Source organism: Pistacia vera, unplaced genomic scaffold (genome assembly GCF_008641045.1).
Source record: "Pistacia vera cultivar Batoury unplaced genomic scaffold, PisVer_v2 Contig416, whole genome shotgun sequence".
Taxonomy (NCBI): Eukaryota; Viridiplantae; Streptophyta; class Magnoliopsida; order Sapindales; family Anacardiaceae; genus Pistacia; species Pistacia vera.
In genome coordinates this window covers 34,331-48,136 of record NW_022196242.1, presented here as the reverse complement: position 1 = coordinate 48,136, position 13,806 = coordinate 34,331, and the positions used below count along the sequence as shown (strand labels likewise).

Sequence of the window (13,806 nt, the reverse complement as noted above, 5' to 3'; positions counted from 1 at the left end):
TACACGAACAGGTTTTTCGTATACATCTTCCAAGCTTTCAGCTTTAAATAACCACTTAGAGTGTTTCTCAAAAACTTCTCTAGGTGTAAACCTCGAAATGACCCAATTATCCGAGTTACCCGAATGATCCTCGTAATTAGATGATGAACTAATTACTGAGTTAGGATTTTTATCTTCATTTCTAATTGGGATAAGATCATCCTTATCATCAATTCAACTATTCCTATGATATCCATTAAGATTTCTAGTCCTTTGCATGAATATACCTATGCATTGAAGATTGTTCCTTAAAAGTCATACCTTTTGAGTCATCCTCCGAATAATCCAAATCTACAGAGTAATCCAAAATTAATTCATAAACCTTGTCATCTGAATCAATTTCGTATCCCCAAACTTGCTCAAATTCAGAAGTTTGGCTTTCAGCGTTGACTTTCAAAAATCATATCGTTGCCTTCTTCTTTCCCTTGTGAGGACAACTGTTCGCAAAATGATTTTTGTCACCACAAATCCAACAACAATTACAATCTTTTGCATTTTTGCCAGATAGGCAGGTAGCACAATACTTACGCGCTCCGCGTTCCTTAGCATTGATTCTACCCTTCCCTGTTCACCTAATAAACCTTCCATGATCTAGAAGAATTCGTTTATTAGTAACAAGTCTTTTTATCATATTACAGAAATGTTTCGGCTTAAAATTCTTTTTACCAAATGATCCTTTCCGTTTCATATGGTTTTTCCAACTTTGATGTTTAGTCAAATTCCTCGACTCACAACCGTATTGTCCTGACACTCCATCAAATTTTTGACAACAAGATTCATTGAACTCAAGTCTTTTGGCCTCGTTATCCAATTTGGTGTTCAAACATCTTATTCTCACGAGTTGTCTAACAGCTTCTATTCTTCCTCCCAAAGAATCAACAACCTGATTCTTTTCGACTAGAAGCTTAAACGCCTCGTTTGCTACCTTATCCCATCCTTGGGGAAGCTTAGCAAAGAAACTATTCTTCATGACTTCCTGTGTGCCACCAAGCAACTAATAGAAATATCGTCTATATTCGCAGATGAAATTTTCAAACAGACACATGTCGCAAAGCCTAAGCTTTGTCAAAGCTTCTAAAGCAACTACCTCTACGAATAGGTACTCACCATGCTTCCCAATTGACTATAATCCCTTGGTCTTGGGTTCGAGTGGTGGGGGAGGCGGAAGAAATCCCTTAAGGGGGGGACAGTACCTGCCACGTAGGGAGCTGTGTGAACTTCGTGGCCAGGCCAGTCAGGGTGTCAGAGCCAGGCAATCCGTTACATAAAAAGGCATCTTTTTATTGTCACGACCCCATCTTACCGGAGGCACGGCCGGATGGAGTTCACAAAGCACCAACCCACTCTTCGTGACTCTAAGGAATATTCTTTCCCCCCTTCCCCCCCCCCCCCCTTTAAGGGATTTCTTTCGCCTCCCCCACCACTCGAACCCAAGACTAAGGGCCTATAGTCAATTGGGAAGCATGGTGAGTACCATTAGGCTAGCGTCTTTTTTATTATCATGGCCCCATCTTACTGGAGGCACGGCCGGGTGGAGTTCATGGTACTCACCATGCTTCCCAATTGACTATAGCCCCTTGGTCTTGGGTTCGAGTGGTGGGGGAGGCGAAAGAAATCCCTTAAGGAGGGGGGGTGGAATATTCCTTAGAGTCACGAAGAGTGGGTTGGTGCTTTGTGAACTCCATCCGGTCGTGCCTCCGGTAAGATGGGGCCGTGACACTAAAGGCCTTTTCGATAACATCCAAAAGTCACTTTACTCCTAGCCAAGTCAGATACTTTCTCGGATATCTAGGTTTCCGTTACAAAGGTCTAACACGACTCGTTTAACCTTTTGTTCCGTATACCCTTCAATAGGCCACATTTGTTCAATGTCACTTAGAACTCAGGACCTCTCCTATTTTACTGGCTTAGTAAAATAGTTAGGATGTGTACCAGTGTCTTGACCTTTTGAAGTGCATAATTGACCTTTTCAATCAGTTTTTCGATCTGAGTCAATTCTTCATTTAGAGCAAATATACGATACACCGTATAATTTACTCTCCTGTCTAAGTTATCAAGCTTCTGGGTCAAAAGCTCTAACTTATCTATGGTAGTATTTAACAAACCGTATCAAGCTTCTGGGTCAAAAGCTCTAACTTATCTATGGTAGTATTTAACAAACCGATCTTTGGTTTTCTCTCGAGTCTATGATCCTAATAAAAACAAGTCTTATTTACACAGACTTCATCATTTGAACCATTATTCATGCTATAGAACTTTCAACAGGTTAACAGGTCTAGATACCCCGTCTTCCAAAGCTCTGATACCATTACACCCACATAATATTTGTATAACTTTATTAAAATGAAAGTAACAGCCAAAATTTCCCCATTCAGTGCATACATAATTTATATTATAAAAGGATGAAAACATCGACTATATATACTTACATAATGAATATCTTTAAATTGAATTCATAACATGTAATCTAATCTAATCTAATCACAGTCTAAAGCAAAACACACTGTCAGTGTTGTGACGCCATGATTCTAAATGACCAAAGGTCGAATCATTTTTTCAACTTCTAATCTATTATGTGCGTCATCTACCACCTCCTTAAACCAAGCTCCAATGATAGCATAAACGAAAGTGCTCCTCATTTTCCACTTCTTAAGCGTCACTCTCACTGACTTGTCACATGACTTGTTATACTATGCCAATCCCATTATTTTTCTCTGCATCAATTATGTCCTCCTCTTTAGTAAGAAGATTCTCAGTTTTGACTTGTTTCTCCGGTAACAAAAGACTATTACTTTGCTACTTTAAATTTGTCTTTCCTAATTTTTTTTCTATAACAACTCTAATATATGAACCATTCATTCTTCCAACAATAGCTCTGAACCTTTATGGCATGGGAGGTTCCACCTCTACCTCCAAAACCGCTGTCGTGGAGTTTTAGATTGTGATGATTCTATTAATAATTTAAGCTAGCTTTTGACTAAATATTTTTTATTCTATTAATAATATATGAGGAAATTATACCTACATGATGCATATGGTTATGGATATGGTTTGATATTGATATTGATTGATAGTGGAAAAAAAGGTACAGTCAGATTTGGCTGTTTTTTCTGCCAACTTCTTAGGATGCGCCTGCGCCCAAGTCACAATCACTCTTGTACTGTAATTCAAATCTAAGTATTAGGTCTTGTGTAATAACACTGACTCATACTAATGGCGACGGAGACATTGCCTAAAATCAACACAGCCATTCTATCGAATTAGCCGTAGTAAAAATTAGCCCCAGAAGTTTGTTTCTCTTATTTCTTCCATTGGGAAAGTTGAATTGGTATGATTAGGGGTGTATACGAGCCGAGCTAAGCCGAGTATTTGGACACTTGAGTTCGGTTTGTGATGAATAGTGCCGAGCTCAAGCCAAACTCGTTCGAGCTTGAATACTTGGGCTCGAGCTCGGTTCGTGATGCACAGTGTCGAGTTTCGAGCTTGAATACTTGGGCTCGAGCTTGAGTAATCAAGCTCGAACAAGTTCAAGCTTCGAGTTTATTGTGAGATGGGGATTGTTTGTCATTTTAAAAACTTGACAATAAAAGAAGTTACAAAATTTATAATTTGGCCCTCCAAACGCGATGAGGCTCACGAGCCTATCGAGCAAAGCTTTTCCTGTATCGAACTCGGCTCGACCCCTTAAACGAGCCACTTAAACTTATGCTCAACTCAATTGACTTCGAATCGAGCTTGAACTACTCAACTTGCTTCTCATTCCTAGGTATGATCAATATATATCTTTGACGACTTTGTGATTTTGTTTATATGATCAATTTATTTCTTATGGTAGACTTACTAAAGTTCCTCAGGCAAAGTGGACGTTGAATAGACTTATTACTTAAACATAATACAATATTTAGGGAAGATTATTTTTTCAATATTTTTCCGTAAGAAACTTATAGGAACTAGCCATCATCTATTTATTTATACAATTTGAAGAATTTAATATTCACGAAATGAGAGACAAGGCTTTATCATCTATAAATAAATTAAAAAAAAAAAAAAAAAACCTTCAAATTGGCTATTGAATAAACAAGAGATGAAGATTGTTTTGTCTATTGAATTGAGTACTCACAATCACTGATCTTGTACTGTAAATCAAATCTAAGTTAGGAGATCCAGACCATTCTTTCTAATTCAATTCAATTACATAATAAATTATTTATGAATGTAATAATAAGATTAAGATATCTTGTTGATTATTTTACCATCATCAATCAATCCCAAAGTAAATGTGTCTAAATCTAATCATAAAATTAATTGCTAAATTTTTTTCTTGTATTCAAAACGTGCGCCTATCCAATAAGTTAAAAGTTATTTTGAATTAAATATCAGCCACCTTCAATTAGTGGCCGACAGCTTCACCAAGAGTCTAAGCGGGACCACAACAAATAATAAATAATTGTCTCATTTTGGGATCCCATTTCTAATCCTATTCTCAAAACCGTTTGATTATCCTCAAAATATTATTATATTTTTTTTAATTATCTTTAAATCCCTTAAGTTTATTAATTTAACTAAACACCTTTAGAAAAAGTTTAAAAATTAACAAAAACACCCCCACCACCTACATTTGTCAAATTTCGACCAGATCTGTGATCGTAGATCTAGCTAAAAAATATCATATCGGCACACAAACGGTCAAATCCGACTGGTTGTGTGCCGTAACGCTAGATTCCGATGGTGGTGGCCAGAATCTGGCAACTATGAGTAAGGGTGTTTTTGTCATTTTATAAATTTTTTATATATAGGGGTGTTTCGTAAATTAGTAAACCTAAAGGGATGTTTTTGTTAATTTTTAAATCCTACCTCGTTATTCTCACCTAACTCTAAAAATATCAAAAATTATATCCAAAATACTAAAACAAACGGACCCTCGGATTTTCGTTAACATGTTGGGTCAAATTGGGCTACTCCAATTACCTAACAAATAATAAATAATTGTTTCATTTGGGATCTTATTTCCAATCTTATCATCAAAATAACTATTTGTTTCGTTATCCTCAAAATACTATTATATTTTCTTGAACTGCTTTAAATCCCTTAAGTTTATTAATTTAACTAAACACCCTAAAAAAAAATTTAAAAATTAACAAAAATACCCCCACCCACCTACATTTGTCAGATTCTGGCCACCACCACCGGAAGGTGGCCGGAATATGGAATAATGGCACACTACTGGCTGGATCTGGCCGGTAGTGTGCCGATCTATCATTTTTTGGCCAGAACCATGACCAAAGATCTGGTCGTTGATAGCCAGATCTTTTGGCCATAGCTAGTCGTTAATGACGGCCATATCTTTGGCTTTTGCTGAAGACCAGAAATGGTCATAGATCTGGCCTTTTTTGGCCAGATCCGTGGTGGATCTGGCAGGAAAAGATCATATCGGCACATGAACAGCCAGATCCGGCAAGTCGTGGGTCGTAACGCCAGATTCTGGCAGTGGTGACCGGAATCTGGCAACTATAGCGAGGATGTTTTTGTCATTTTACAAAATTTTTATATATTAGGGTGTTTCGTAAATTAGCAAATCTAGAGGAGTATTTTTGTTAATTTTTAAATTCTACCTTGTTATTCCCACGCAACTATAAAAATATCAAAAATCCTATTCAAAATACTAAAACAAATGGATCCTCGGATTTCCATTAACATGTTGGGTCAAATTGGGCTACTCCAATTACCTAGCATTGCACGTAAAAACCAGTTCTACATTTTATAAGGTAAGTGGGCACGATTGTTGGCATCGACGACCAATTATCGGAAGTGCAATCCAATAACTGCTTCTAGCATTTACAATCTATCCATTTTTTTTTTTTTTTTTAAGATTTTATTTAAATTAATTTTTTTAGCTAATTTTTAATATAAAGATTATGTTGTAGTTTAATCGACTACATATGGGTATATTTGTCATTTAGACTATATGTTACATGCTTAATGGGTTCAAATTCCAAATGTTGGTTGGTTACAATATGATTGGATTTGGTGTAGCTTTCCATTCTCAATGTCATGGTGACTGAACTTGATAGTTACGAAAGGAGAAGAGTATATATAGATTTATTGATTAATATCCTTATAGTGGTGAGCAATAACATGCATATTCATGGTGCTTTGGTTGTTGGAGGATTGGATCATTATGATTTAAGTCTTGATCTTTTGTAGATTATGACCCATGTCATGCTTTTGGGCCTTCCTCACATTTTTAGGCCACGCTCTGATCCATTTAACCATTTTGACCATTTTTTTTATTTTTAAATATTCTTATTGCAAAAGTAAATTTTATAATTCAATAATATGTTACATGGAGGATCAAAGAGTAACATTGAAGAAGCATTAGAATGCCAAATTTCATCTCTCGAGTTTGGGTCTCCACGATTGTTAATAGGGATGGTTACTGTAGCTCACACACAATAGATAGTTTCAAGGTCACGAAGGATTAGTTGAGTCTGCATAAATTGACTTGGGCACCCCCGATCATTAAAAAAAGAAAAAGCATAGGACGTAATTTGCAATTCAAAATCGAGCCAACTGCGTAGCATTCAAAAGGAAACTTTTGGGCTTCAATGGCCACTGGACCTGACCCGGTAACTCTACCTTCCTCTCTTTCCCATTTTTCTGCCCATTTCAGTCTCTGCTCTCTCATCGTCACCGCCGTTTAGTGAGCTACTCCCTCCGTTTTCTTTTAATTGTCGTTTTAAGACTTTTTAAAATTTTCAAAATTAAAGTCGTTCTGCCTTTGTCTTGTCTGCACCTTTCATCATGCCTTCTCCACTTTTTATCATCCCTCTCTCTTTCCATTCCATCTTTGTCATTCCTCTACTTTTTGCCTCTGTCTCTCTTTAATCTTTTATCTTTATTTTATCTCTTCCCCGCTTCTCCTCTCTTCCTTATTTTCCATCGCCACTTCTTCTTTCTCTAATTTGTCTCTGCCTCCATCTTTTCTCTCTTTTTCTTGTCTTCCTTCTATATGTTCCTCTCTCCACTTATTTGAAGCACCCTGTCATCTTCAATCTCCACCTTCACTTCCTCTTTCTTGAGCCCTGGAAGATCAGCCTTGAACTTGTGAGCTTTTGGGGTTTCCTTCCAGTCCACATGGGTGTTAACAAAAGCTGAAGTTTCTTGAGGGAGTTGAGAGGAGAGTGACGATACAGATGATGGGAAAGGAAAGTCCTTGAATGAGTTATAGACGGCACCTCTACTATTACATTGTTCGGCCATGGTGACTGACCGAACAAAATCAAAGAGAACAGAAAAGAGTGAGGGACGAAAAAATTAAAGAACTGGAGCAGCGTAAAAGAAAAGAAACATATGAAGTTGGTGGGAGAAACAAATGCAATAAGACAAAATTGTTAAAAATGTTATTTAAATAAGCGGGAAAGTTTCCCACTTTCAAAGTCTCTCCCACCTGCAAAATCAGGTAAAAAAAATGGTGCGAGAGAGAAATTTTGTTTTTTATTAAAACCTGTGCCCACACCTAAAACGTCAATTAAAAGAACAATAACACTACGGACACCAAAATATTTGCATCGAAATATTGTACCGGCCTACGTGTAAGACATCTCTAAATTTTTTAACAATTTTTTTCTAGTGAACGGCCGTCCATCAAATTTGGACGGTCGTTCACTCACATGGACGCCCGTCCATATTATATGGACGGGCATCTATATACAAGGAACAGGCGTCCCCCATAAATAAAATACAATAAAATGTTTTTTCTTTTTTAAGTATGGACGGGCGTCCATTACGAATGGCCCGTCCAAAAGTAATGGACGACCGTCCATAACATATTAAAACCTGTGCCCACACCTAAAACGTCAATTAAAAGAAAATGGAGGGAGTATTATTTTTTACTTTAATATAATTTTCCAAGAAATAATATATTTCATTAATTAAAACATAGGTGTCAATCTCCCATAAATTCTTTTGTTAAGACATCAATTTAAGAGAATATTGTCTAACGTTTTCGAAAGGGAAATCTATTTCTCATTGGTCAATCTTTAAAATATTGTTATAGCAGTTGTCACTTTAATTTTACTTTAAAATACATGTTTTTATTACTTCTTTTTCAAAACATTAATATTTACAACTAATTTATTAGAAATATTCGTTTCCTGTTAATCATGCATAGAGCCATAGATCATTCCTCTATAGTTTTTAATACTTTATTGCGAAAATTCTAAATTATCAATCCATGGGTAACCCAATGATAAAGGCAAACTAAAGGGTTGTGCATGACTTCAATTCACATTTTGATTCATTGTTATTCGCAAAGATAATACATTTGTCTATGATTTACTTATGACTTAATGAATAGGAAAAATAAAATAAAATCGAAATTACAGTTCAATTTATATAATTTATTTTACTACAATAACTAATAATAATGCATATTTAAACTTCATTTATAACAAGTAAATATGGCAGAATACTATTGTAGTTTTAGTATGTCTCCATAAATTTGACCACATACAAATATTTTGAATACCTTAATTATATACATAAGGGAGGAACTCTCTATATTACTAGAGTAGTGTTTGTGCAACCTGACACGATGGACGATAACATTTTTTTTATAATTTGCTTCACATTATTGTGTATATATGTATATATGTATATACACAATAATGTTATGGATACGGAAGTTTTACACAAAACGATTTGTCATCTAAGTAGATGCAACCAAATAGCACATTAGCAAACATTCCGCAAATGAACAGTATGGACGAATGTCCATGATTATTAGAAAACCGTTCATTTTTTATTTTTATAATTTTATGGATGGGCGTCTATATGAGGTGGACGCTCGTCCATAGCAAATAGAATTTCATCCAAATAACAGAGACGGGAGTCCATTGTTATTTTCACACGGACGAAAGTCTATTTAAGATGAACAGTCGTCCAATAATCATGGACGGTCATTCATTCGCGGAATATTTGTCAATGTACTACGTGGCTGCGTCTACTCAGATGACACGTCGTTCGGTGTAAAATTTCGATGCAAAACTTCAGTGTCCATAGCATTATATATACAACACACACACTACTTAATAACCCAAAGTAACCTTTTTTCTGAAACAATAAGGACCACAACCACCCCCAGCCACCCAAGACTGCCATCAACCATCAACCACCACCGCTTATAATCACTGAAACAGTGCACAACCGGTCAGATCTGACCGGCTATGTGCCTATAAGGTCATTTTCGCCCATGGATCATGGATCCATTACTTCAACAAAACTACCCAAGACCACAACCACCCCCAGCCACCCAAGACTACCACTGACCATCGGCCACCACCACCTATAGTCACTGGAACGATGCACGACCAGTCGGATCTGCTTAGCTATGCATTGGTAAGGTCATTTTTGGCTGTGGGTCACGGATCCATGGTCGAAAATAGCCAGATTTGGCTATTCCACAATCAAAGATGTGGTTGTAAAAAGGCTAGACCTTTGGCTGTGAAACAGCCATGGATCAGATCCATGGCCGGAAACGGCTTTGCCCCATTCTAGTGACTTCCAACGGTGACCAGCGGTGGTGGTTAGCTACGGGCAGTGGCTTGGGGTGATTTTGTTACAAATTAAAGTTTTATATGACTGAAGTGTTTTAATAAAATTTCAAATGCAAAGGGTTAAAAGAAATTATTCAAAAAATAATATTACATTAATATTTAAAAAAGAAAGAATAATTTAGTAATCTGTATAACATACCCACCTATTTATCTTTCTAACCAAACATATCAATATAACAAAAATATATCCATTAATTTATTAAAATCTAACCAAATATATTTTCTTAAATATTCCTAATAATCTTGGAGGAAAAACGTAATCAACTGAAACAACATAGATGAAAAAAATTATCTTATTGAAACACTCTGCTTTCTTGTTCCTGTTTCTGTGCTAAATACAAGGCTAAAACCAGAAACAGAAAACAGATAACTGAAGCACAAGAAACAAATAGGGTAGAGACAACATGGGGCAAGAAGAGATGGTAACACCGGGAGAGGTAGAAGTCAAACCTACAGAAGTCAAAGCAAGAAAGGGAACCTACGTGGCCAAACACAACGGCATCATCTACGCTTCCCTCACTGGTCTTCCTCGTACTGTATCCCTTTTTATTTTTTAGGATTTTAGGAGTTGCTGCTTATAGGATTTTGAAAACTGAATAAAAAAATAAAAATAATTTTACTTTTAGTTACCCTTTTTTTGTTTTTTTTGGTGGGAGAATGTGATTAAAGATGTGGGTTTTAGGGGTTTAAGTGATTGGTTACTGGGAAAATGTAGGAAAGTGAAAAATGAACCGGGAAGTTTGAGTATTTTACATTAGTGACGGAAAGGAAAAATTAAATGAGTGATTTTATATGTGGGATTAAGGGGTGTGTGCTTCTTCGCAATGGCTAGTCGAGTTTAGGGTTTTAAAGTTTTTAGTTGTTTGGTTGGTAAAGAAAACATATGAATTTTATAATGTTTAAATTTTGCTTCTTGAAAAAACCTAATAACTGGAGATAGGGACTTATAGTCATGCGTATGTATTGAAATCTTGGCCAAATATAAGAAGTTTGTTTATCAGTGTTGATGTGAGCAGTTGAGCTTTCCATTTTCATAAAGTATTCCTTCATTTCCCCCTTTCTATAAAAAGATCAAAATAAAGCATTAGCATTTGGAAAAGTGGTAATTTTACCATTGATTTCTAATTAAAATCAGTTCTAATTGATCTCGGAAGAAATTCTTTAATTTAATGGATAATGGTGGTTGCTCTGAGTAGTTGTTTTGTTGATCCCTCATTTAAACATCTATGATAGCTTTCAAGTTTGAACTAATGAAGTACTGTAACTACTTTCAGTGGAAAGCTTATCTTCTGTCATTTGTTAGTTCATATTTTTCCGTAATGAACTGATCTCCTCACCATCATTTATAGCGACCAACGGCGGAAGTTACAGGTCACAAAGCCCATGGTGCTGTTCCAGCGCCTGGTTCTGTTGTAATTGCCCGTGTAAGTTTACCAGTTATATACATTACCATTTATATATAAAATTTGTATTCAAATCATTTGCATTTTGCCGGTCATTGCTTCAAAATGGTATTTCTGAAATTCATTTGTACTTAATTCATTTCTCAAATTGGCCCTGGCCCTCTTAGATCCCTTGTTCAGGGTGTAATGTCGGTTGTGCTGTTGTATCAATGTTTCATGCTCGTTTGAGTTGGACCTTGATTAATCTTCTAAAAAATGTTAGAGATTCGGATTCAGTATGATTTTAAGGTTGTGAACTTACATATCTTTACTCTTTAAGCCTTTCATATTTAAAATCATGCTCTAAATGGTCTTCGTATAAATGTGTGTTTTTTTTTTTAATTTTTTTTTTTTTTTTGACTATTTGAAAATTCTGTGTCTCGTAATTACAATCCCTCTTCTATCGTTGATAAACCTCATCTGTTTCTTTGTATTACGGTATTTTAAGATTTATGAAGATGAAGTCTCATTTTGTTCCCATTGTATGATAGATTACTAAAGTGATGGCCAGGATGGCTTCGGCTTATATCATGTGTGTTGGCTCCAAGTCTGTGAGAGAGAAATTTACTGGCACAATCAGGTTTGTTATATTGTAATTTATTTTTCATGAGAATAGGGATATGTCTATTCTGTAAATATTAAGTTAGTAATTTGCACAATGACATTGAATTATAGTCTTAATTAGTTTAGAACCAGTATCAGGTTCCATGTCCATTTCCTACAGAGCTTATATTCTTGCCTCACTTACACCGTCAAGAAGGGATTCAGCAGCTCAAATGCTTGATTAATTTTTATGATTTAGTCTAAATTCTGCTTAAAACTCAAATGCTCTTCATCTTAACAGGCAACAAGATGTTAGAGCAACTGAGATTGACAAAGTGGATAAGCATTTGTCATTTCGTCCTGGTGACATTGTCAGATCTCTGGTTGTATCCTCTATGATTTTGGTACTCTCTTTAAGGTTTGGTTGGTAGAGTGGTGTCTCTAATACTATATATGATAGTTCAAGTAGCTAATCACGATTGAAGTGGATGAATTGTATAACCCACTGTTGTAACATTGTATGTAAGCTTTTAATCGTGAAATGGTGATTCTTGTAAAACTGTCACAAAATAATTATATGGGAATGGAATATCGTCGTTGTAATTGGGATATTGACGGACAATGGCTGGATATGTAAGCGTTGGTATAGTTTCAAAACAGTTTGCTTTCGTTGTTAGGCTTAGGTTTCCCTCATGTGGAGGATGACCCAAACTAAAGACCAAAAATAAAAGAAAAAAATAAATATTTTGCACCAGCTTTATTCGTTCGTCTTTTGAGTGGGTGAATAGTTAAAAAATTAGGTTACTGTTTAAAAAAAATCTGCAGAAGTGAGATTTTCTCAAATTCCAAATCGTTGTTGTTGACGGCAAGATCTTCACATCCAACAGTTAGTTTCGTGATAGCCATATTTTTTTTGTAGATTTTTGTCTCTTGAAAGACAGTCAAATTAAAGAGTTGAGTTACAGAATTTTTTAGTCTATCGATCCTTCTTCAACCTGACGATTAGAAGGTTATTTCTAGTCTAATCAACCTAATTTTTTGTCAGAATATAGAAGACATTTGGCTCTTTAATTTGGACGGTTCGTTTTCGATTTTAATGGCTGAGTTTGAAGTTATACAGCCTGAATTTCAGGTGCTTGCTAGTGATTTTACTCTTTATTTTTTCATAACTCTTTTGTATATTTCACTTTGTTAGAGTTGTGATAAATTTTTAAATTTTATGTGGAATATTATTGGTGATACATGGCTGTTGTAAACACTTTTTACAGCGAAAAGGTTTTTCCACATAAAATTGTTTTTGTCTCTTGCGAATTTGTTTGTTGTTTCAAGCATATTTGTTCAAGATTTTACTCTTCATAGATTCATTTAAGTAGGAAATATTTTGTTAGTGTATTATTTCATTTCATTTGTTTCTCAATTTTACATTATTGTTTTATTTGATTATCTTTTTAATGTCTCATTTTGTATAACAGCGGCTTGACAGTAGATCTGTTAGTTCTCTGAGAAATAAATAGATAGATAAATAAAGACAAAAGAAGTCCTTAATGCAATCCCTTTGATAAGCTGTCCCTTGCAGATGCACGAGCTTATTCCCTTTGATAAGCTGAGCTAGAAAATATTATTTCTTGGTCCCTTATTAACACTCCAGAGCCGAATATGTGTTCTCTTTAGTGCTCTTGGTGAGGACTTGTTTTTGCCTTTCTGGCCTGCTTGGGGAGCTATAGTCAAGACAAGTGATTAGAAACCTAACCCTTGCAATGACTTGGCTAGGCCATCGAGTCACGGGTTGAGCGTTTTAATGAGTTTGACATGTTGATCAAACCAGTGTCTAAAGGTTTAAAGTCTAACAAAATCACCCTTGAAAACTATTATAAGTACACATAGGTTTAAAATCTTACAAAAACACCCCAAACACCACCGTCGACATCGGCAAATAAGGCATGTTTTTTTGTGACGACAACACTCTCCATCATCACGAAAACACTCTCATCAGCCTCTTGATCAAAACCTATCTCACCCCTTCCCCGTTCGCCTCTCCAATCGTTGGTGATAACCGGCTTTGTTTGGCGATTTCTGGTGACATTGTTTTGCAATTTTCAAATGATTCACTCACTAGAAATCGACATTGTTGCCCCCATTCTACTCATTATCCATTTCTCTTCAAAAGG

The 13,806-nt window shown here is 35.7% G+C and overlaps 1 protein-coding gene across 1 annotated transcript; it reads left to right on the top strand.

Annotated features, from left to right (window-relative positions):
- Positions 1-10,057: 10,057 nt before the first annotated feature.
- On the top strand, positions 10,058-13,237 carry LOC116142707 (exosome complex component CSL4-like). The gene is made up of 5 exons (XM_031428119.1): positions 10,058-10,189; positions 11,003-11,077; positions 11,587-11,675; positions 11,940-12,024; positions 13,202-13,237. Exons 1-5 carry the CDS (start codon positions 10,058-10,060, stop codon positions 13,235-13,237), a joined length of 417 nt encoding a protein of 138 aa, XP_031283979.1.
- The last annotated feature ends 569 nt before the right edge of the window (positions 13,238-13,806 follow it).